At 46.3% G+C, this 23592-nt stretch overlaps 2 protein-coding genes across 10 annotated transcripts in view; one reads left to right on the plus strand and one right to left on the minus strand.

Moving 5' to 3' along the window:
• Positions 1-5914, plus strand: part of LOC138757775 (tRNA methyltransferase 10 homolog A-like) — a 62285-nt gene extending 56371 nt beyond the window's left edge. Inside the window, exon 9 of one of the 3 annotated variants that reach the window (XM_069925638.1) lies at positions 3812-5914. Coding sequence is in view for 2 of the 3 variants with exons in the window: in XM_069925640.1 (XP_069781741.1) it covers positions 2028-2083 (56 nt within the window). In the remaining variant the exon portion in view is untranslated. The other 2 variants (XM_069925640.1, XM_069925641.1) reach the window with 2 other exon arrangements.
• Positions 1-23592, minus strand: part of LOC138757773 (protein TBATA-like) — a 30940-nt gene that overhangs the window by 3453 nt on the left and 3895 nt on the right. For 4 of the 7 annotated variants that reach the window (XM_069925631.1, XM_069925630.1, XM_069925629.1 and 1 more), the window contains exons 3-9: positions 20757-20932; positions 19610-19819; positions 9965-10047; positions 9176-9319; positions 7192-7273; positions 6413-6584; positions 4054-4094 (exon numbers count right to left, since the gene is read on the minus strand). In XM_069925631.1, coding sequence (XP_069781732.1) covers positions 4054-4094; positions 6413-6584; positions 7192-7273; positions 9176-9319; positions 9965-10047; positions 19610-19819; positions 20757-20932 — 908 coding nt within the window. Of the gene's footprint in view, positions 1-4053; positions 4095-4456; positions 4510-5367; positions 5459-5530; positions 5583-6412; positions 6585-7191; positions 7274-9175; positions 9320-9964; positions 10048-19609; positions 19820-20756; positions 20933-23592 lie in introns of those variants that run through there. The other 3 variants (XM_069925633.1, XM_069925634.1, XM_069925635.1) reach the window with 3 other exon arrangements.

Raw genomic sequence — 23592 nt, forward strand, 5'->3', positions numbered from 1 at the left:
TCGTAGTAGAGCAACCCCAAAAAATGCACAAAAATAGTGGGCCTGCAGGAGCAGAGCCCTGAGGGAGATTGCAGGAGAGCGATCCACACAAATGGAATCAAACCCCCCCAAACGAGCCCTCTGGAGAAGGAGGCAAGCAGTAAAAATTCCAGGACTGCTGGGTCCCAGTGTAGCCCTCCGGAAGTGGAGGTGTACCAGAAAAGGTCTGGGACAATCAGCAGGAGAACGCCATCTGTGGAGAGAGCAACAGCAGAATTTTCCCGCTCAAAGTGCTTCACAGAGGTCGGCCCAGAATGTACCATCCCACAGACAAGGCAGGTCGAGGAAGCATTTACAGTTGAGTACTCTTGATAATTACAAGAATACACACACACACAACACACAACTGATGGAGGTTGTACATGCCAAGATCATGGCGTTAAAAAGGAAAAATGTTATAGCCTTGAAAAACAGGAGTTTGCATCAAGCATCTTCACATGACCAAAAAAAAGTGGCGGCACTAGAGTGATACTGGATCTATCTGATCTTAACGAATATGTCTTGTTGAGGCATTTTAAAATGGATAACATATTCTGTGTTGCATATGTAATGTAAGGGCTATTACATGGCCTCAATAGATTTGCAGATTATCCAGTCATGGTCTGCCCACAGTACAGGAAGTTCTTGAAATTTTCCTGGAAAGGAGAGCTATGGCAGTATAAGGATTTGTCGAGTGGGCTGAGCTCAGCACCCAGGGCATTGAACACTGAAGCAGTGTTTGCCAGGCTCAGGAAAGAGGGTCACATGGTAATGGATATACTCTTATCGTGGGCAGATCATTCGAGGAAACAAAAAGGGCAGTAGCAGCCACCTCGATATTATTAAGCCATGTGGGGTTTCTCATACATCCCGAGAAATCAGTGTTGGTGCCTACTAAGAGGTTAAAATTCCTCGGCTTCATTATTGATATAGAAGACATGAGACTTTCCCTTCCAGAGGATAAAGTGGCAGAGATCAGGTCTGCCTGCAGAGGGATCATGACAGAGTGTCGTCCCTTCATATGAAAGGTGGCCAGGTTGATTGGGAAACTGGTGGTGGTTTTCCTGGCGGTACATCATGGCCTGCTACATTATAGGTTCCTGGAAAGGAACAAAATATCTGCTCTTAAGGCAGCCAGGGGACACTTTGACAGGCCCATGAGGCTAACAAGCAAGGCCAGATCCAACCTGGCATAGTGGATCGACTATATCTCACGGGATTACGCGAGGGTCGAGCTCAGGAATGAGGATCTGGAGATCAGGTCAGACGCCAGTGGCGAAGGTCGGGGAGCCACAAATCTAAAGATCTCTACTGGGGGAAAATGGATGGACAGAGAGCACAGGGAAGCCTCTAAATCAGCCATTAATCATTTGGAAATGCTAGTGGAGTTTCTAGCACTAAAGTCTTTCTATGCGAGGGAAGCTGACATTCATGTACTGCTGAGGTTAGATAACATTTCAGCTGTGGCCAACCTCAATAATATGGGAGGTCTTAAATCTCCTTCCTGTAATAAGTTAGCCATTGAGACTTGCTGCTGGTGTATTCAGAGGAGCACTTGGGATACTGCCACCTACCTGCTGGGTTGGATCAACGTACAGGCGGACCTGATGTCCAGGAAATTCAACAATAGCACTGAGTGGACTCTGGGTAAGAAATACTTTAAATGGCAAGCAGACAACTTTGGCATGCCGGAGATGGATTTGTTTGCTTAATTCAGAGGTTCGTGTCCTGGCTGCCGGATCCTCAAGTGGAGGCCATTGACGCCTTTACCCTAGACTGGTCAAAATTTAACTTTAACGCGTTTCCCCCGTTTGCCTTGGTGGCGAAGTGTCTGAATAAGATACAGGAAGAGGTGCCTCGGGATTGCTGGTAGTGCCTCATTGGCCTTCCCAATGCTGGTTCCCCAAACTCCTTAGGCTTATGGTGGGGATTCCATTAACATTCATGAAAAGCAGAGGTCTGCTAATCCAACCAGTGTCAACGATATTTCATCCATTGTCTCACTTAAGTCTGTCAGGTTGCAGGATGGAAGAGCGAGGATCAACATAAACATTCTGCAGCCTAGAACTCTGGACATCCTGCAGGCATCTTGGGGAAAATCTACTCAGAAACAGTATTCCTCCTATGTGGGGAGATGGAAAAAGTACTGTGGACAAATCGGACTGAATGAACAGTCAGCCTTTATCGGAGGTGTACTGAGTTTTATAACTGATATGTTCTGTGTGCAGGGGGCCAGCTACAGTGCAGTGACTATAGCAAAGAGTGCACTGGCTGCTTTCTTGACGCTCCAGGAATCTGGGCACAAGATGATGAACCACCCTCGATCAAAAGATTTATGAAAGGAGTGTTCCACTTGCATCCTCTGGTACTCTGAAACAAGGATATTTGGGACGTGAAGATTGTTTTGGACTATTTAAGGTTATCGTCACCAACTTCCAGTTTGGACTTGCGTAGCCTGTCCCATAAGCTGATTATGCTGGTGGGCTTGACATTCGTTGGGAGGGGGACTGTGTTAGCATTCAAGTTACAAACGTTTTGACACATAACAGGCAAGGGGGAATTGGGACAAAATTTTCATTGTATGCATATGGAGAAGATGAAAGATTATGTGTTGGATTGTTTAAAAAGTTACATTGTACATACAAAACATATTAGACTAAATGAGAAATACCTCTTGATATACTATAAGAAATTGCATCAGCAGGCTACCCCCAGATGGCTGCGGGAGGTCATAAGTGGCTGGAGTGGATATTTCTCAGTTTGGGTCTTATTCAACTCGAACAGCAGCGACCTTGGCAGTCCATAAGGCAGAGGTCCCTAAATGGGATATCCTTCACCAGGCGGGATGAAGTAATGTGAGAACCTTTAATAGGTTCTACAACAAACCTTTAAATTCAGAGGGGCAGAGTTTCACGCTTCCATCCTACACGCGGCAGATTGAATAAGGCCGTAGAAGGGGGACCCATTGAACCGAATATGGACTTTCAGACCACCCGCAGGGGATAAGCCACTGAGCTACAAACTCTCACATTGGTGAACCAATGTACATTGCAAAGAATAATGGAACATTGAACATGCACTTACCTGTGCAAAGTTTGATTATTATTCGAGTAATGGGAATTGGTGAGTCAACGTGCCCACCTCTCCCAGCCCCTCTTTTTCTTGTTTATAGATAAAGATGTTTTGGTTGAAATAAACATGTTCAGTCACAGGTTTGAGTTATGGTTGGTTCTTCGTTTAGCTTATTTAAGTTCAGTGGCTTCTCCCCTCCGGGCTGCCCATGCACAGATGGGATCTCACATTGATTCACCAACTCCCATTACTCGAATAATCATCATCAAACTTCGCACAGGTAAGTGCTTGTTTAATGTTCCATTCCCCTGACTTCCTGCATCTTCCCAAATTCATTTGCCAAGATTAAATTGTATTTTCTGCTTTTCCACCAAAGTGACTGAATCAGCTACATCTTTCTGCAGTCTAAAGCTTCACATGTCAGATAACCACCTGAACAATTTTTAGATCTCTGCAACTTTTCTGGACTCAACAGCAGGTCCAAATCATTCACATATTACAAAAGATAAACCATCGAGCTTCTTTGCCCACTATTGTTAACAATCTTCCAGCTGGCTGGAAGAAATACTTAATACCCTGCCAGGGCTAATGTGTGACTTGCTCATAGTCACATTATCTAATCTGAAATTTTTGATGCACTAAGCGGGGAAAGGGAAAAGGAGGTTAAGACGTTATCTGGCCTGATTAATCCATACAAAATTCAATTTATTTTGGTTATTAGATGGTGTTGGAAGTATAAAACATTGGTGATACCAAGATCTCATTATGGTGTCTTAGATCAGATGGACTCTCAATGACATGGAAATTGCTTCGAGTTCTACTGCATACAATAGGCCCTTTGGCCCAATTCATCCATGCAATCTTCTATTCATGATGTTGCTGCAAATTACAATCTTAAACCAGTTTAGATTGCCACAATGGTAAGAAATTGCGTGAGGACACAGTGCTTCAGAATTTAAATACCTGGCTCTTTCTCCAAGATTGTCTGCAATCTTTGTTGTGACCTGTTTAAAAAAAAGTTCATTAATACTTTACAGCTGACATTTTATGAAAGAACAATTCATATGGAGAGGACAAAAATGTTTAGATTCTTGGGAGTCAACAGAAGACCTATCCTGAGGCCACCATTCAATGTAATCATGAATAAGATACAGCAGCAGCAAATTTCTACAGATGTACTGTGGAGAGCATTCTGACTGGTTACAACACTGTCTGGTATGGAAGTGCCAATGCACAGAACAGGAATAGGCTACAGAGGGTTCTAGGCTTGGCCAGCACCATCGTGGGCATTAGTCTTCCCTTTATTAATGACATCTTTAAGAAATAGTGTCTCAAGAAGGCAGCTTCTAGCATCAAGGACTCTCACCACTCAGGTCATGTCTTTTGTCATTGCTATCATCAGGAAGGTGGTACAGGAGCCTGAAGAAATACAATCATTCACAACCACATCAAAAACCGAGATCCATATTAGTAAAATTTCTAAGATATATGACAAGAGAAAACATACTGGAGCAGGTAAGAAAGGTTAGAGAAGACAATAAGCCGTTGGAATATAAGGGACAAAAAATATTTTTTTAACCTGACAGAAGCTTCGAACTTTTAAAGATGAAGGAATTCAACATGGCAAAATCAATCTTATGGAAGAAAGGGTATAACTTTATATTAAGACATCCAGCAGTACTCTAAAGTATTTATTCCTGGGGAACGGAATAGACTGTTCTCGGACCCAAAGAAAGCCAAAGAATTTGCAGGACAGAAGAGAGGAGGAGGAGTGACAAGAAGGAAGATCGGCAAGAAAACATACAAAAATATGTAATAAATATAAAGTAAAGATCATGTATATATAGATTTAAAGATGGATAAGAGAAGGGAAAAAAAGACCTTTGTTATATGAATAGGAAAATAGTGTTCTCGGGGGGGAGAATAATGGTCACTGCGAAATTGGTTGACGTTTGCGAGTAAGTTCGCAAACCGAATGGAAAGGGGAGTTGTGGTTGCCGACAAGGGGCAGTCCAAGGAGGGGAGGTTCATTTGGGGTTCAAGGGTTATTGCCTATGGGGATTGTTGGGGTATTTTCATGTCTTAAGTGCGTTGTCATATATGGAGATTAAAAAGGAAAACTTAAAAAAAAATAATGGAAAAAAAGGGATGGAGGTAGTGAAAAGGCAGAAAAGAAGTGAAAATAAAGATACAAGATGGCCACATTGGACTATATGACTATAAACATTAACAGAATACAAGTTTAAATGTATCCCATTGGGAAAAAAAAAATCACATATTTAAAAGACAAAGTTACAATGTTTGAAAAAAAAACCTGGGAACCATATATGGAACATAACAGAAAGAGCAGGCCTTGGACCACCACCACCTAAAATGATAAGAAGATAAACACGATCAGATTTAATGTGTATAAGTAGATGATACGAACAAAAAAGACGTATTCCTTTTGTACAAAGATATTGTTTTATTGTATTTTGTATGTTCAATATTTACTGTTTTTGGAGGGCGGTGAAAAGGGAAAAGGGAGGGATGGGGAGAAAAAAGAGAAAATGTCACTGAATATTTAAAGAGATAAATCTGTTGGTTGATTTGGTTCATAGTCCGATAAATAAAGAATCACAAAATAAAAGAAATACAATCATTATAAAAACACCTTTCCCTCCGCCATCAGATTTCAGTATGGACACTACCTTATTATTTTCTCTTTTGCACTACTTATTTCTTTAAATCTTATATTTACAAAATTGTAATTTATAGTAAATCTTGCACCTTGTTCTGTACAATACCGTTGCCACAAAACATGTTCATGACAATAAACCTGATTCTGATATTTTACGTATTTTTTTTTAAACTCAAGAGATTGTGAAGTTCTTCATTACCCAATTAAGAACTTTTCCTTAAGTGTAGAAACTATTATAATGTTAAAACAAAAAACTAGTTAATGTTCAGCAAATTCTCACAGAAAATAATGACCAATCCCCTTTAGCAATTTTATATGGATGGATGTGCACACCTTTTCTTGAAAATAAAACAGCACAGTAGAACCTTCCAGACTCTGAAACTTTCGAGCATTTTCTGCTTTTAAGTCTGACTATTTAGAAGGATTGCAAAATGGAAATGGAAAAATAGTCATACTGTAAAGAAACAGACCCTTTGGCCCACCATGTTGATCCTTTTGGCCCATTTGCACTAATCTCACTTGCCTGCATCAAGACCATATCATTCTATGCCTGGCTTTCCCCAAATGCTTTTGAAAAGTACATTGGACTCCTGTGACAATAAGTAAGCATGCATCTTGCGCAGAATTGAAGAGGTCACAAACCTAGCACGACGCCTCTCGCAGGCTGTTGGAGCACGGAATACTGCTTCTGGGTCTTCAGCTAAGTGCCGCAAAGCGAAACCATCCTTTGACAGGGGACACGCTGGCCCATTTGAATTGACCTGCTTCGTGTTACCTACCGCCATACAAATCATATCCAACACTGCCTCTTTGTCTAAAGAGAGATAAAACGTGGGAAGGATACCATTAGAAGATCCGCCATTTTATCTAGTTTAATGGGCAGTCCTCAAAATTATCTGACAAGAAATTAAAAGTGGCAACTACATTGCTTCAACCAAGAAGATCACAATATTTACATTGGTTTTAACAGAATAGAGCATTCCAATTGTTGCATAGAAAAGTATTTGTATTTAAAGCTTATTCCAGGCAAGGGAAGTGATATTAGAGCAGATTGGGAAAAGTCCCCAATCCAAATATCTACCAGGTATAGAAAGCAGGTGTATTAGTTAGGTATTGTAAGAGGAAGTCTCAAGCAACTGAAAAAACAAGCTTATCCAAGATCTGCCAATTCCCATAGGTGCTGGATAAGAGGGATTTTACTATTTATTCTAGATGGGAGATGCCTGGTGTCAACAGTAGAAAGACTTGGGATGTTTTAAGCACCTTTCCTGAAGGCATCCAGAACTACTTTGAGGCAAATAAAGTAAACCAGGAATGACATTTGTTGCGCTTTACGGAACAAGTGTGTATTAGCAAGGTTCAACAGAAAGGCAATGTATTCAGAGGGTTAATCTCTAATAATCCTGAGATGGATCACCAACCTTTTGGACTGGTTACAAGTAACCATTGCTGGACTGCTTGGAGGGAATCAGTCTGCAGGATCTGAGATAGCAACTCCAGGACCTGTGAAGGGCAGTACATGACACACAATCATTTCACCAACTCTCTGACAAGGATACACATCTTCCCTACAACCCCCACCGCCAGCAGTAAGACAGTTAGTTGTGGTGGGACACAAGAGACTGTTAATGTTGCATTGAAATGGAACTCATCGAAGTCCATTGCATCAGTGATACAAGGTGGCCACAATGCTTTACAACTTTTGCATGTTTTCTTATTTCCCATGCTTGTCCCTACTGGGTTACAACAACAAATCAGACTTTTTAAAATGGGCACGATTCTCTTGAGAAAATATCTACAATTCTATCCTCTCCCATTGCTTCAGAAGAAAATGGAATCCCTCAAAAGATCAGTTCAGAACTCTCAGGGTTTGAAAAGCAACTGAACATCGAACATTACTTCACAGGAACAGGCTTTTCAGCCCATCACATCTGTGCTGAGCATGATGCCAAATTAAACCAGATCTCTGCTGCTTGCACCTGAAACACCTCTATTGTATCTGCTTCCACCACTACCCCTAGCAGCCCATTCCAGGTACTTTGTATATAGAAAAAAACTATACATCACCTTTAAATATTTCCCTCTCACCTTAAATGCATCCCCTTCAGTGTGTAATATTTTGTCCCTGGGAGAAAGATTCTGACCGTTAACCCTATCAATGCCTTTCATAATTTTATAAACTTATATCACATATCCCCTCAGCTTCCGATGCTCCAGAAAAAAACAACCCAAGTTTGTTCGATCTATCCCCATAATTCACACCTTCATCATGGTTAATTTCTTCAGTTCCCTTTTCTAAAGTTTCCACATCCTTCCCATAATGGGGCAACCATAACCTAAACAATTATTTGACAACTAGACAAGGCATGGTTTGGCCGTAGAAGGCTTTCGGGGATCTTGTTTTCCTATATTCCTGAGATGCTGAATAAATCATATATGCCTGTGCAACTGCGTTGGTTCGTCATCCAAAGGCCCTCCTTTACAAATTGCACATCATTACATTTTCTTGACAAGTGCATTGCACCACTGATTGGTACATCCATTGGTGCAGCATTCTCTCGGTACAGTGCTGGGGATGTTAGCTTAAACCTTTGGATTTTTGAGCCCATGATGTTGTAACCTAGAATGAGACCTCAGATCACCAAGATTGAGCAATCATACTATGGAGCCTTAACAACTCATGCCAAGACAAAATACACAGGGATTTATTTTTGTTCATTTATCTGGTGTTGAAATCACTGACAAGGCCATTCCTTATTGTCCATCTGTGTCTAGACTTTGAGATGCCTTCACTAATGGCTGTAGTCAGTGTGTGAAGACACTCTCACAGAACACAGGATAGGAAATCCTTGAGTTTACATCCAATGATAACGAAGGAAAAATGACACCAATCCAGTGCAGGGTGGCAGGTGGATTGGAGGTGGCTGCATTCACATGAGCCCAATGAGCAACTTGTAGGTGGTTGGTGAGGGACTTGGAAGACTATGACAAAAGGGTTTGGGCCAATAGGTAACACAATGTATCTTAGGAGTACTGTAAGGTAAAACATCATGAGATGGGAATGTGTAAGGAGTTACCCTGTGCAGGGCTGTAACAAGATGTGAATGCATCCTTGTACTTACAAGATAAGAGAGACATTGATGGATTGAGAGGCAGGAAGCTAGCAGGGAAAGGATAGCAACAGTTTTAGTCATTGGACAAGTAATGATATGATGATGTTCTAAGCACGTATCCAAGGGTATAAAAAATCATCATTTTGCTGATAACGGCAGAATGCATTCTCCAACTAACATTGTTAGTTGCAAGTGTTACAATCCGGTAATAAAGAACAAAGAACCCTGATTTCGACTCAGTCTGGTGTTTGTCTCACTCATTCATGAACAAAGCAGACCTAACAGTACTCACGAGGATTTCTCGTTCAGCCACAGAGAGAACTGGTCTTATGCATTCGCCCGTCCCTGCACGCGAGTTTGATCTGGAGGGATTCCGAGATGGTGAAGTACAAAGACTCCCTCTCTCACCAGAATACTGGTTGGCCCATTTCTCTTCCTGTTTTTAAAATAATTACATTTTAGTGTGAAAATTGCAGATGCTAGAATCTTGAGCAAACCACACGCTGCTGAATAAACTCAGCAGGTGTGGCAGCACAGCTAACAGAGGGCAGCATGGTTAGTGCAATGCTATTACAGTGGCAGCAATCTGGGTTCGAATTGGACATTGTCTGCAAGGAGTATATTCTCCTAGGGACCTGTATGGGTTTCCTCTGGGTGCTCTGGTTTCCTCCCACCCTACAAAATGTACGTGGTTGGTAGGTGAATTGGGTAGCACAGGTTTCATGGGCCAGAGTGAGCTACTTCAGGACTGAGAAAGGTGAGGAAAGATTTAAAGAGGAGACAAGGTGGGGTTAGTGGGTGAACTGAGGAGAGGTTAAAGATGGTGGACGGTGGAGCGGGTTTTTTTTTAAAAAGGGGGGTAGGGGGAGGTTTGGGGAGGTAGAGCAGGGAGCAGGAATGCTGCTCAGAGATAAAGATTAAAGAGTAAAACCGCTGAAAAAGAGTAAAACGTATCGTCTGTCAATTTGAGGTGGTCATGTTTAGGATATATTTGAAAGAGGATTGCAGGCAGTTTTTAAGGTTTTAATTTTTTTTCTAGGCTGATGTTTTTTGACTAATAGTCACGAGCAGTGTAAATCACCTCTTTTACTTCTCGTCCTGGTTCAACAAAGATTCCCACTCGGGCCGTCAAATCAGACAGTGCTTCCCGCCAAGCCTGGGAGTCTGCACAAAGAGCCACAGAAGAGAATATATACCATCCTTAAACTTTTACTGAAGATATTCCTTAATATGCAAAGTGAGTGACTGGCACAAAACTGGCACCTGGTACAAAACTCAAGGCAGAATAGGGACCATGAAAAGGAGCTTCTACCCAGAATTATAATGCAGATACTGTACATACAAATTAAAGAGAAACAGCTGGAAATATTCATCTGGTCAGACAGTATAGGTCGAACATAGATGGTCACTCTTTCTCTCTCTAGCATTCCTCTCTGCACCTCCCCCACATTGCTCCACACACCCCATTCCCCCCCCCCCCCCCACCCCGGTACAAAAAGAAATAGTTCATCAGAATTGATATGATTAGTTCTGGACTTCCCTCATGTGAGAACATGTTTTCCATGTCCGAAAGATCACCATTTTCAAGCCCCCAAATTAGATCAGTTCTCCATCTTCTGCTTTTGAGAGGAAATGCATCATCATAATAAAAAAAAACCTCTTTTACTTTACTATTAGAACCAGTCAATAGAAAATACAAGATGCTCCAAAGTAACACTTCTTTCAAGCACAGCTGGTAGAGGTTACAGATACAACAAAGGACTCATCCCACCCTTGCCACATAGCTGAGCACCTTCACTCTGTCTGCATCAATGACAGAGATCTTCCAGTAGTCAACCATTTCAATTCTGTGCCCCACTCATGCACTGACATGTCTGTCCATGGCCTCATGTACTGTCACACTAAGGCCACTCATAAAATGGGAGAAGCCACGCCTAATTTTACATCTGGACGCTCTACAACTGGATGACATTAACATCAATATCTCTGGTTTCTGCTAGCCTACTCCCCATTCTCTCTCTCTTCCTCAACCCTCTGCCTTCTTTCCTCCAACTCTCAGCTTTTCCATTCACAGAGTCATCCCCTTCCCCTGGTTTGCTGGTATGCCCTCTCTCCCTTCTCCACCCATGATCTCCTGCCTGAGGGACTGTGCTCCTCCCTACCATTTTGTTTGGGCACCTGCCTACCTGCCTGAGGGACTGTGCTCCCCACCATTTTGTTTGGGCGCCTGCCTACATTTTGCTCATACCTTGATAAAGGGCTCAAGCCTGAAACATTGGTTATGTATCTTTATCCTTGCTATATAAAGTACACTGTGATCTGCTGAGTTTCGTGTTTTTACCACTCTGGTCCCACTCTCTTCATCCTTTCCTATCAGGAAGAAGATTCACAAGTGTGAGATCACATATAGTTTCTTTCCCTTTGTTTCCTGAATTAACCTCAAAATAGTGAAACTATGCTCAGTCTCTCTGTAACTCTGGACAGTGCCTTAACTGTTGCACTATGCATGAAATGTTCAGCTGGATTGCTCATAAAACAACCTTTATCTTAGTGTCTTGGTGCATGTGACAATTAACTTGAATGGAATTCTTATCGAGTGGCACGAAAATGAGGCAATTGAGGGGAAATGAGTGGAATTGGGAACCTTGCACACAGGTTCACTGGCCCAAATGGCTGTTTTCTGTTGGGAACAGGAAGAGACCATTCAGCCCTTTGTACAATTCAAAGAGATGAAGGGCATTCACTACAACATCCATTTGTATGGGTTCCATATATCCTTATCTAGTGAAACCTATTGCTCTCAGCTTATTAATTGAGCTAGCATTTCATTTATTTTGTGTGGGAAAAATTCCAGATGTCTACTCCCTGAGATATAAACTGTTCAATAACATGCATCCTTTAGTTCCAACTTCCTTGCCAGGCTAATTGTTAAAACTCTGTTCAGTGGAACTAGGCTTGGGCCTGAGTGAGGAATACAAATAGGGAATGGTACGACAGGATACTGAGCACCTGATGACAAATGAAAGGCCTTTTCTCATGTTTTATCTTTTTAAGTATTTATAATTCTTTTCATAGATAAAAGGCCACTCAGTCCATCTAATGTATTCAGTCTGACATAGCAACCCTACAAATCTCAGTTACCTATTCCCCCCAAGATTCAAATCATCCTTCCTCTTACTAGCTCCCAGTCACGCACCAGATGAAGGGCAACTTTTGCAGCAGTCAACTAACACACCACCCTGTGGGAGGAAACTAGAATAATGGGGGGGGGGCAGCTTTGGATGGGACAGAACCCAACACTGTCATGGGGAGAATGTGCAAACTCCACATGGATATTAGGATTGAACCTGGATCATTGGAGCGGTGAGACAACTACCCTCTGTGCCACAGTTCCACCCACTATGAAGTGGCCACTCATCCCTTCTAGCTCCTTTTATAAATAGTTAAAATTGAGTCCACATTCACCACTTCAGCAGTCAGCTAATTCCACACTCCCACTACTCTCTGCATGAAAAGTTCACTCTTTTATGCCACCTAAACATTTCCCCTTTCACCATTAACCCATATCCTCTGGTTTGTATCTCACCCTCAGTGGAAAAAGCCTACCAGATGCATACATTTACTCTCTCTATGCACGTCATAATTTTGTATACCTCCAAATTCTTCCCTCATTCCTCTACACTCTAAGGAATAAAGTCCTAACCCGTTTAACCTTTCCCTGTAACTCAGTTCTTGAAGTCCAGGCAACATCCTAGTAAATTTTCTCTACATTCTTTCAACATTATTGTTGTTAGGTGACCAAAACTGTACACAATACTCCAAATTTAGCCTCACCAATGTCTTATGCAAATTTACCATAACATCCCAACTCCAATACTCAATGATTGATTTAATGAAGGCCAATATGCGGAAAGCTCTCTGTACAACCCTATCTACCTGTGATGCCACTTTCAGGGAATTAAGTATCTGTATTCCCAGATCCCTCTGTTCAACCACACTCCTCCATGCCCTACCATTTATCATGTACATTCTTTCTTGAGTTGTCCTGACAAAATGCAACACCTTACACTTGTCTGCATTAAATTCCATCTGCCATTTTTCAGCCCATTTTCCACCTGGTCAAGATCCCTCTGCAAGCTTTGAAAACCTTTGCTGAATACAATGCGTCCAATCTTAGTGTCATCAGCAAACTTGCTGATCCAATTTACCACATTATCATTCAGATCATTGATATAGATGACAAACAATAATGGTTCCAGCACTGATCCCCAAGGCACACCACTAGTCACAGGCCTCCAGTCTGATAAGCAATCATCTACCACTATTCTCCAGCGCCCCGAGACCTCCAGCGCCCCGAGACCTCCAGCGCCCCGAGACCTCCAGCGCCCCGAGACCTCCAGCGCCCCGAGACCTCCAGCGCCCCGAGACCTCCAGCGCCCCGAGACCTCCAGCGCCCCGAGACCTCCAGCGCCCCGAGACCTCCAGCGCCCCGAGACCTCCAGCGCCCCGAGACCTCCAGCGCCCCGAGACCTCCAGCGCCCCGAGACCTCCAGCGCCCCGAGACCTCCAGCGCCCCGAGACCTCCAGCGCCCCGAGACCTCCAGCGCCCCGAGACCTCCAGCGCCCCGAGACCTCCAGCGCCCCGAGACCTCCAGCGCCCCGAGACCTCCAGCGCCCCGAGACCTCCAGCGCCCCGAGACCTCCAGCGCCCCGAGACCTCCAGCGCCCCGAGACCTCCAGCGCCCCGAGACCTCCAGCGCCCCGAGACCTCCAGCGCCCCGAGACCTCCAGCGCCCCGAGACCTCCAGCGCCCCGAGACCTCCAGCGCCCCGAGACCTCCAGCGCCCCGAGACCTCCAGCGCCCCGAGACCTCCAGCGCCCCGAGACCTCCAGCGCCCCGAGACCTCCAGCGCCCCGAGACCTCCAGCGCCCCGAGACCTCCAGCGCCCCGAGACCTCCAGCGCCCCGAGACCTCCAGCGCCCCGAGACCTCCAGCGCCCCGAGACCTCCAGCGCCCCGAGACCTCCAGCGCCCCGAGACCTCCAGCGCCCCGAGACCTCCAGCGCCCCGAGACCTCCAGCGCCCCGAGACCTCCAGCGCCCCGAGACCTCCAGCGCCCCGAGACCTCCAGCGCCCCGAGACCTCCAGCGCCCCGAGACCTCCAGCGCCCCGAGACCTCCAGCGCCCCGAGACCTCCAGCGCCCCGAGACCTCCAGCGCCCCGAGACCTCCAGCGCCCCGAGACCTCCAGCGCCCCGAGACCTCCAGCGCCCCGAGACCTCCAGCGCCCCGAGACCTCCAGCGCCCCGAGACCTCCAGCGCCCCGAGACCTCCAGCGCCCCGAGACCTCCAGCGCCCCGAGACCTCCAGCGCCCCGAGACCTCCAGCGCCCCGAGACCTCCAGCGCCCCGAGACCTCCAGCGCCCCGAGACCTCCAGCGCCCCGAGACCTCCAGCGCCCCGAGACCTCCAGCGCCCCGAGACCTCCAGCGCCCCGAGACCTCCAGCGCCCCGAGACCTCCAGCGCCCCGAGACCTCCAGCGCCCCGAGACCTCCAGCGCCCCGAGACCTCCAGCGCCCCGAGACCTCCAGCGCCCCGAGACCTCCAGCGCCCCGAGACCTCCAGCGCCCCGAGACCTCCAGCGCCCCGAGACCTCCAGCGCCCCGAGACCTCCAGCGCCCCGAGACCTCCAGCGCCCCGAGACCTCCAGCGCCCCGAGACCTCCAGCGCCCCGAGACCTCCAGCGCCCCGAGACCTCCAGCGCCCCGAGACCTCCAGCGCCCCGAGACCTCCAGCGCCCCGAGACCTCCAGCGCCCCGAGACCTCCAGCGCCCCGAGACCTCCAGCGCCCCGAGACCTCCAGCGCCCCGAGACCTCCAGCGCCCCGAGACCTCCAGCGCCCCGAGACCTCCAGCGCCCCGAGACCTCCAGCGCCCCGAGACCTCCAGCGCCCCGAGACCTCCAGCGCCCCGAGACCTCCAGCGCCCCGAGACCTCCAGCGCCCCGAGACCTCCAGCGCCCCGAGACCTCCAGCGCCCCGAGACCTCCAGCGCCCCGAGACCTCCAGCGCCCCGAGACCTCCAGCGCCCCGAGACCTCCAGCGCCCCGAGACCTCCAGCGCCCCGAGACCTCCAGCGCCCCGAGACCTCCAGCGCCCCGAGACCTCCAGCGCCCCGAGACCTCCAGCGCCCCGAGACCTCCAGCGCCCCGAGACCTCCAGCGCCCCGAGACCTCCAGCGCCCCGAGACCTCCAGCGCCCCGAGACCTCCAGCGCCCCGAGACCTCCAGCGCCCCGAGACCTCCAGCGCCCCGAGACCTCCAGCGCCCCGAGACCTCCAGCGCCCCGAGACCTCCAGCGCCCCGAGACCTCCAGCGCCCCGAGACCTCCAGCGCCCCGAGACCTCCAGCGCCCCGAGACCTCCAGCGCCCCGAGACCTCCAGCGCCCCGAGACCTCCAGCGCCCCGAGACCTCCAGCGCCCCGAGACCTCCAGCGCCCCGAGACCTCCAGCGCCCCGAGACCTCCAGCGCCCCGAGACCTCCAGCGCCCCGAGACCTCCAGCGCCCCGAGACCTCCAGCGCCCCGAGACCTCCAGCGCCCCGAGACCTCCAGCGCCCCGAGACCTCCAGCGCCCCGAGACCTCCAGCGCCCCGAGACCTCCAGCGCCCCGAGACCTCCAGCGCCCCGAGACCTCCAGCGCCCCGAGACCTCCAGCGCCCCGAGACCTCCAGCGCCCCGAGACCTCCAGCGCCCCGAGACCTCCAGCGCCCCGAGACCTCCAGCGCCCCGAGACCTCCAGCGCCCCGAGACCTCCAGCGCCCCGAGACCTCCAGCGCCCCGAGACCTCCAGCGCCCCGAGACCTCCAGCGCCCCGAGACCTCCAGCGCCCCGAGACCTCCAGCGCCCCGAGACCTCCAGCGCCCCGAGACCTCCAGCGCCCCGAGACCTCCAGCGCCCCGAGACCTCCAGCGCCCCGAGACCTCCAACTCCAATCTCTGAAAACCTTCCAATAAATTACTTTCTCCTGACATCAGGCTCACCAGCCTATAATTTCCTGGGTTACTTGTGGCGTCTTTTTTAAAGAATGGAAAAACATGAGCCAATCCTCCAGCATCTCACCTCTGGCGAAGTACATTTTAATTATTTCTGTCAGGGCACCTGTTTCTACACTAGCCTCCTTCAAGATCCAATGGAATATCTTGTCAAGCCCTGGGGATTTATCCACCAGCATGCACCTCTTCCTCTAATTCTTATCGGTTCCATGACCTCACTCTTTGCTTTCCTAACTTCCCTAGACTCTGCCAGTTTCCTGAGCAAATACTGATGCAAAAAAAAAAACATTTACAATCTCGCCCTTCTTTTCTTGCTGACCACCCTGTGCTCTTCATATATCTGTAGAAGACCTTTGGAATTTCCTTCACATTTCTGCCAAAGAAACCTCATGTCTTTTTTTTTTGCCTTCCTGGTTTTGTTCTTAATGCAAGGAAAAAACTTTTTAAAAAAATACACACAAGTACCTCATTTGCTCCATGTTCCCTATCTTTTTTTCTTTGGCTTGGCTTCGCGGACGAAGATTTATGGAGGGGGTAAAAAGTCCACGTCAGCTGCAGGCTCGTTTGTGGCTGACAAGTCCGATGCGGGACAGGCAGACACGATTGCAGCGGTTGCAGGGGAAAATTGGTTGGTTGGGGTTGGGTGTTGGGTTTTTCCTCCTTTGCCTTTTGTCAGTGAGGTGGGCTCTGCGGTCTTCTTCAAAGGAGGTTGCTGCCCGCCAAACTGTGAGGCGCCAAGATGCACGGTTTGAGGCGTTATCAGACCACTGGCGGTGGTCAATGTGGCAGGCACCAAGAGATTTCTTTAGGCAGTCCTTGTACCTTTTCTTTGGTGCACCTCTGTCACGGTGGCCAGTGGAGAGCTCGCCATATAACACGATCTTGGGAAGGCGATGGTCCTCCATTCTGGAGACGTGACCCATCCAGCGCAGCTGGATCTTCAGCAGCGTGGACTCGATGCTGTCGACCTCTGCCATCTCGAGTACTTCGACGTTAGGGATGTAAGCGCTCCAATGGATGTTGAGGATGGAGCGGAGACAACGCTGGTGGAAGCGTTCTAGGAGCCGTAGGTGGTGCCGGTAGAGGACCCATGATTCGGAGCCGAACAGGAGTGTGGGTATGACAACGGCTCTGTATACGTATACAGAGCGTATATAGGGCGTATATGTTCCCTATACCTGCTCTACAACTCTCTCTTTTTCCAAACCAGATCCACAATATCTCTTGAAAACAGGTTCCGTAAACCTGTTAACTTTGCCTTTAATGCTGACAGGAACATATAAACTTTTTACTCTCAAAATTTTGTCTTTGAAGGCTTCCACTTGCCAATCCACACTTTCTAGATCTTTTCCCATTTCCTCAAAATTGGCCTTTCTCCAATTTAGAATCTCAACCAGAGAACCAGACCTATCCTTCATAATCAACCTGATCATTGCACCCAAAATGTTCCCTTACACATACTCGGCACCTCCTTGTTGCTGTTTTTAGTGAGCTCCTACACCTAAACAATTAGCACTGCACCCCTGCACCTGTCCAGTTCCCTAAGAGGAGATCCAGTATTGCACTCTCTCTAGTTGGTACCTCTTCCTCAGTGTTCTCAACCTTTTTTCTCCAGACCCATACCACCTTAAGTAATCCCTTACTGACCATAAAGTAGCTATGGCATAGGATGTCATAGCTGGTCTGTGGTTGATAAGAGATTACTTCAGGTGGAATACGAGTGTAAAGAAAAAGGTTGAGAACTATTACTGATTTAGAAAATGTTCCAAACACATTTGACAAACTCCAAGCCATCCAGTCCTTTTACAGTATGGGAGTCCCAGTCAACATGTGGAAAGTTAAAATTTCCTTCAATCTCAACCTTATATTTCCTGCAGCCATCTGTTATCTCTCTACAGATTTGCTCCTCCAATTCTCACTGACTATTGGGTGATCTATAATACAACCCCATGAATGTGGCCATACCTTTCCCCTTCCTCAACTCCATCCATATAGCCCCAGTAGACGAGCCCTCTGGTCTGTCCTGCCTGAGCACAGCTGTGATATTTTCCCTGACTAACAATTCCACTCCTCCCTCTTTCATCTCCCCTGTTCTATCACATCTGAAACCTTGGAAGCCTGGAACATTGAGCTGCCAGTCCCACCCCTCCTGCAACCAAGTTTCACTAATGGCCACAGTGTCATAATTCCATGTGCCCATCGTTCTAAGCTCATCTGCTTTTTCTCCAATACTCCTTGCATTGAAATAGATGACCTGAGAACATTTCCACCACCTACAACCCTTTGATTTCTGAATTTACATGCAGTCTTCACATATTTTCCCTCTCCACTGCACTCCCACTATCTGCTCTGACACTCTGATTCTCATCACCTGTAAATCTAGTTTAAACCCACCAGAGAAGCACTAGCAAATCTTCCCACAAGGATATTAGCCCCCTCCAGTTCAGATGCAAGCCATCCCTTTGGAGCAGGTCCCTGGAAAAGAGCCCATTGATCCAGAAACCTGAAGCCCTCCCTCCTGCACCATCTCTTTAGCCACGGGTTAAACTGCATTATCCTCCTACTTCAAACGTCACTAGCATGTGCCATGGGTAACAATCCTGATAATTACAACCTTGGAGGTCCTGCCCTTCAATCTAGTGCCTTACTCCCTGAACTCTCTTTGCAGGACCTCATCAGTCTTCCTACATATGTCATTGGTATCTACATGGACCATGACATCTGGCTGCTCATCCTACCTTCTGTGAACTCAATCACTGATATCTCAGACCCTAGCACCAGGGAGGCAACATATTCCAGGATTCTCACTCTCTTTCACAGAACCTCTTATCTGTCCCCGTATCTATGAATCCCCAATCACTACAGCTCACTCTTCTCCTCCCTTCCCTTCTTAGCCACAAGGCCAGACAGTGCCAGAGACCCGAATTCTGTGGCTTGTACTTGGTAGGTTGTTTCTCTTCCCCCCCACCCCCTCCAAACAGTGTCCACAATTGTATACTTTTTTATTGAGAGGAACAGCCTCAAGGGTGCCCTGCACTGCCTGCCTGTTCCCTTTCCTTCTCCTGACTGTCACCCATCTGCCTGCCTCTTAGTTGTGATAGTGTCACTGCAACTCCCGTCTATCACTCCCTCAGCCTCCCAAATGATTCGGAGTTCTTCTACTCCCGCTCCAAATCTGTACTCCATTTGTAGGGAGCTGTAGTTGGATGCACTTCTCACAGATGAAGTAGTCATGGATAGTGTTGGCTTTGCTAACTACCGCATTCTGCCAGAGGAATACGTCCTTGCCCTGGCTGTCTTTCCCATTATCTACGAAATAGAAAAAAAAGAGTAAAAACCCATCCTTTCCTTGCCTCAATTCTTGGACATTCTCCTCTGTTCGCTGAAGTCTCGCAAACCAAATCCTCAAATATCCACTCCTACACTGAGCCACTCACACACTAGCTGCTCTGCGCTGTGCCTGCTTTATTTTTATTTGCTCCTGCTCCAGTGCAATTTTCTCACTCTGCCACTTGAATGGTCTGCTGCTAATGTGCCAAGACCCGTGACAAGCTCCTCATTTTAAACACTTCTCCCCAACCTGGGTATCGCATTCTCACTGCCACTTGATTGGTCTGCTGGCAAATTGTTGAACTAGAATAGTCCCCACCACACCCTTGGACCCATTAATACTCACATAACAAGCCGATGTCAGGGTGAACAACTTCTTTACACGGGGACAGTGGCAATCCGGTGATGAGATGTGCTGGGTATGGAGGAGTGATGGGAACATTGGCAGTGATTGGGCGCTTAGATTTGATGAACTCTTGTTTAGGTGTTGGTGATCTGACTGGTACTTTGTGACAAACACCATCATCCACCTTACACACCAGCGCATTGTTCAAACCTGCAACACAGTTAAGAATAAATCTGAACAGGCACATAAGCTCATAGGGATTTGCTGAAGAATCTACACCAATGTTCAGAGACACATTTAAGCAAACTGAAGGTCAAAGAAGATACCATTTTTTTGTTGATCCTGGCCTTATATGACCAACTAGTTTTATACTTGCATTGAAATTAAACCATAGATAGATTATTCATACAGCTAGGGACACAAGAGACTCTGGACCAACACAAGCTGCTGGAGAAACCCAACAGGCCAAGCAGCAACAGTGGGAAATAAAACATGGTCGACGTTTACAGCCAGAGCCCTTCATTGAGCCAGATTTTGATCAAAAATCCTAATGAAGGATCCCAGCCCAAAATGGCAATCATTCTTTCTTTCTCACTGATGCTGCTTCGCCTGCTGCGTAATTGTATCCAATCCCACTACCACCTCTGGCATTGAGTTCCAGATATCAATCCCTCCCTGTAAAAAGAACCTACCCTCTGATCCCCATTAAAACTGCCTCCCATCCAAAACCTACACACTCTTACTTTCAATAACCCTACCATGGGAAGTTGATTTAGACTACCTTATCTATGCCTCTCATAATCTTGTGAACTTCTATTCCGATCATCCCCTTGGCTTCCTTCACTCCAGGCAAAACAAGCTCAACATATTCCGTTTTACTCCATATTTAAAGCCCTCCAATCCAAGTAAAATCCTGGTGAATCCCCTCTCCTCACTCTCACACAAGCACATCTTTCCTGCAGCGTGGTGGCCTGAACTGCACCAATGCGCCAAGGGTGACCTAACAGTGTTTTATAAAGTTACAACATAATGTCTCAACTGTTGTATTCATAACAATTCCATTTTATTCAGTTTCCACGTGATTGCTTTTTCCAACCCCTTTGGTGGCCCAGAAGGTTAAGGGGTTACTGTGCACATCACAGGTTACCTTTGATATGATAGACCCTCTTGGGATGAGGGTTGTTCCTGGTGTAGAACGAAGAGTCCACAGCGTACTTGCAGGTGTTGGTTGTTGCAGGTCTACTGTTGCCCAGCGAAGGCAAGGGCAGCCCATTCCTGCTTCGAGGCAGCAGTTGTTCATTTCTAAACTCATTTTCAAAATTACTGAAAGGTAAACATAATAGCATAGTTAACCACTAGCATAGTTAACCACCATCTGTGGAGCAAGAAGGGATTCAGGTCAAGACTCATCAACTGAACACATTTAAAGATATTTGGAGAGGTACTTAAATAGGAAAGAGTTATAAAAATGCCAAATATATGTAAATAGGCACTTGGCCACTTTGTTGGCATGGACAAGTTGGCTTGAAGGGCCCATTTACATGCTGTAAAACTGTCTCCATAACTTAGTCAAACTTTCTTTTGGATCAATGTCAAATTGTATTAATTATGCTGATTTTTTTTTTTTTAAATCTATGTTCATTTATTTACCATCTTCAAGAGAAAAGGTGTCCGAATGGACGAAAGAGAGTGGTCTTAATGACCCATAAAGATGTCCATCTCTCTGAACAAATTCAAGAGGCTGAACATCCATGGGATAACTCCAAAGCTTAGAACACACACCAACAAGGGAGTGATAGAAATTTAGGATCACAACTAATATGAACTTGAAAATCAAAGGAAGAATTAAACAAAAATTATAAACAAGCTCTTAACACCTGAGGCAATGAAGTGCATGCAATCATTGCAAATGATTGCAAACTGATGCCAAACATTCATCTAGATCAGTGGTTTTCAAACTGCCCCTCTAAACTCACATTCACCTGAAGTAATCCCTATGCCATGAGTGCTCTTTGATTAGTAAACTGGTATGTGAGTGGGAAGAAAAAGTTTGAAAACCATTGTTTTAATCATACCTAATTGACTCGTTATGTGCATGGTTTCACAACTCCAAAGGAAAAGCAAAATATTTCAGTAACAATTGGGTCTAAAGCAGTGATTCTCAACCTTCCCTTCCACTCACATACCACCTGAAGCAATCCCTTACCAATCACAGAGCACTTATGGCATAGGGGTTGCTTCAGGTGATGTGAGTTGAGGGGGGCAATTTGAAAACCAATGGTCTGGAGCAATTGGAACATATCTGCATTGTTAAGATTCCCAAGGTGATAGTTGAAGTTCCACAGATTTACTGGAATCTCAAAATTAATTTTGTGACTGATAAATGTGGATTTTCTATGAAGTTAAAAGAAGCCCAGTAGAACTAATAGGAAGCAACTATTCCCCTTAGAAGTAAGGGCAGTGATCAAGTAACTGCAAGGTTACTGGTAGAAGAATTAGAGATTGGTAGAAAAATCCTTTCATTATTGGTAACAGGACTTTCTGTTTAAAATGAAGAAATTCAGACAGCGACAGCATTGGGAATGAGAATCTCCATAACCCACAAAGTCATGAACAGGAAGATAGTTTATGCCCCTGCCTCTTGGCTTCAATCCTGGCCTGAGAGTTAAACAAGAAAGTCTGTAGATGCTGGGGTCCAATGCAATACACAAATGTGCCAGAGAAACACAGCAGATCACACACACTTCCATAGGAAGTAAAGAGTAACCAATGTTTCAAGCCTGGGCCCTTCATCAAGTACAAGCAAAAACAGGCAGACGTCTGAATAAAAAGATGGGGATGGGAGGGGGTTGGGGAACAGGAGAGGAGGAAGGGACAAAGGGATGTAGATATGGGTGGGAAGGTAGAATAGGAAAAAAAAATGACAGGACAGAGGTCCAAGGGTAGCCCTGATAGAAGGAACAGAAGGTGGTGGAAAGCTAGAGGAAAGGACACAGAGGAGTTGGAAAAGAGAGAGACTCATGGAAGGGAGTTAATGGAACTTGGAAGTCGATGTTAATGCCATTGGTTGGAGAGTGCCCAGACGGAATAAAGGAGTTATCCTCCAATTTGCAGGTAGCCTTAGTTTGGCAGTACACAGGGCATTTTAGACATATTGGTGCGTGTAATTGAAATGGCTGGACCCTGGGAGGACCTCGCTGTTGCGGTGGACAGAACTAATATGATTAACGAAAGGATCTACCAATGTGTGTTCAGTCTCACCAATGTGGAGGAGGTCACAGCCAGAGCATCAGATTCAGTGAATGATCCCTGTGGATTCACAAGTGTTGCTTCTCTTGGAAGGACACTTTGGGACCTGAATAGTGGTGAGGGAGGAGGTGTGGGTGCAAGTGTAGTCTTTTACTCCACTTTAGAACCTGGACATTCTCCCTGTGACCATGTGGGTTTCCACAGGTGCTCCAGTTTTCTCTGACATCTCAAAGGTGTGCAAGGTTGATAGGCTGCGGTAAATTGCCCTATTAGTGTGTAGTTCCGTGGCAGAATCTGAGGGGAGTCGATATGATACATGATATGAGGGTTCATAGTCCATATACACATGTATAAAGCACAGATACCCTGAAATGTAAACAAGATAAATGAAATTACCATAATAAACACAGAGAGAGAGAGAGAGAGAGAACAGAGAGATAAAAGGATAAATTTTTTTTATTTTGGTGGTCCTAGAGTAGTTTATGGTTAGTCAATGAAAATGCAATGAAATAATGGGATTAATATAAATGGATGTTTGGGAGGTAGCTTGGACTCAATGGGCTGAAGGGCCTGTTTCTATAACCCAGAGCCAGTCATTAATACTTCAACCAGAGATGTGGAGAAAATAAATATTATATGGGCAAAACCAAAATTATGGGCCATAATCATACAACACTAATTAATTCAATTGTGAAACCACATAGAAGACAAACAATACATATACAGAGAGTGAG

This window comes from Narcine bancroftii, chromosome 3 (genome assembly GCF_036971445.1).
Source record: "Narcine bancroftii isolate sNarBan1 chromosome 3, sNarBan1.hap1, whole genome shotgun sequence".
NCBI classification, from domain to species: domain Eukaryota; kingdom Metazoa; phylum Chordata; class Chondrichthyes; order Torpediniformes; family Narcinidae; genus Narcine; species Narcine bancroftii.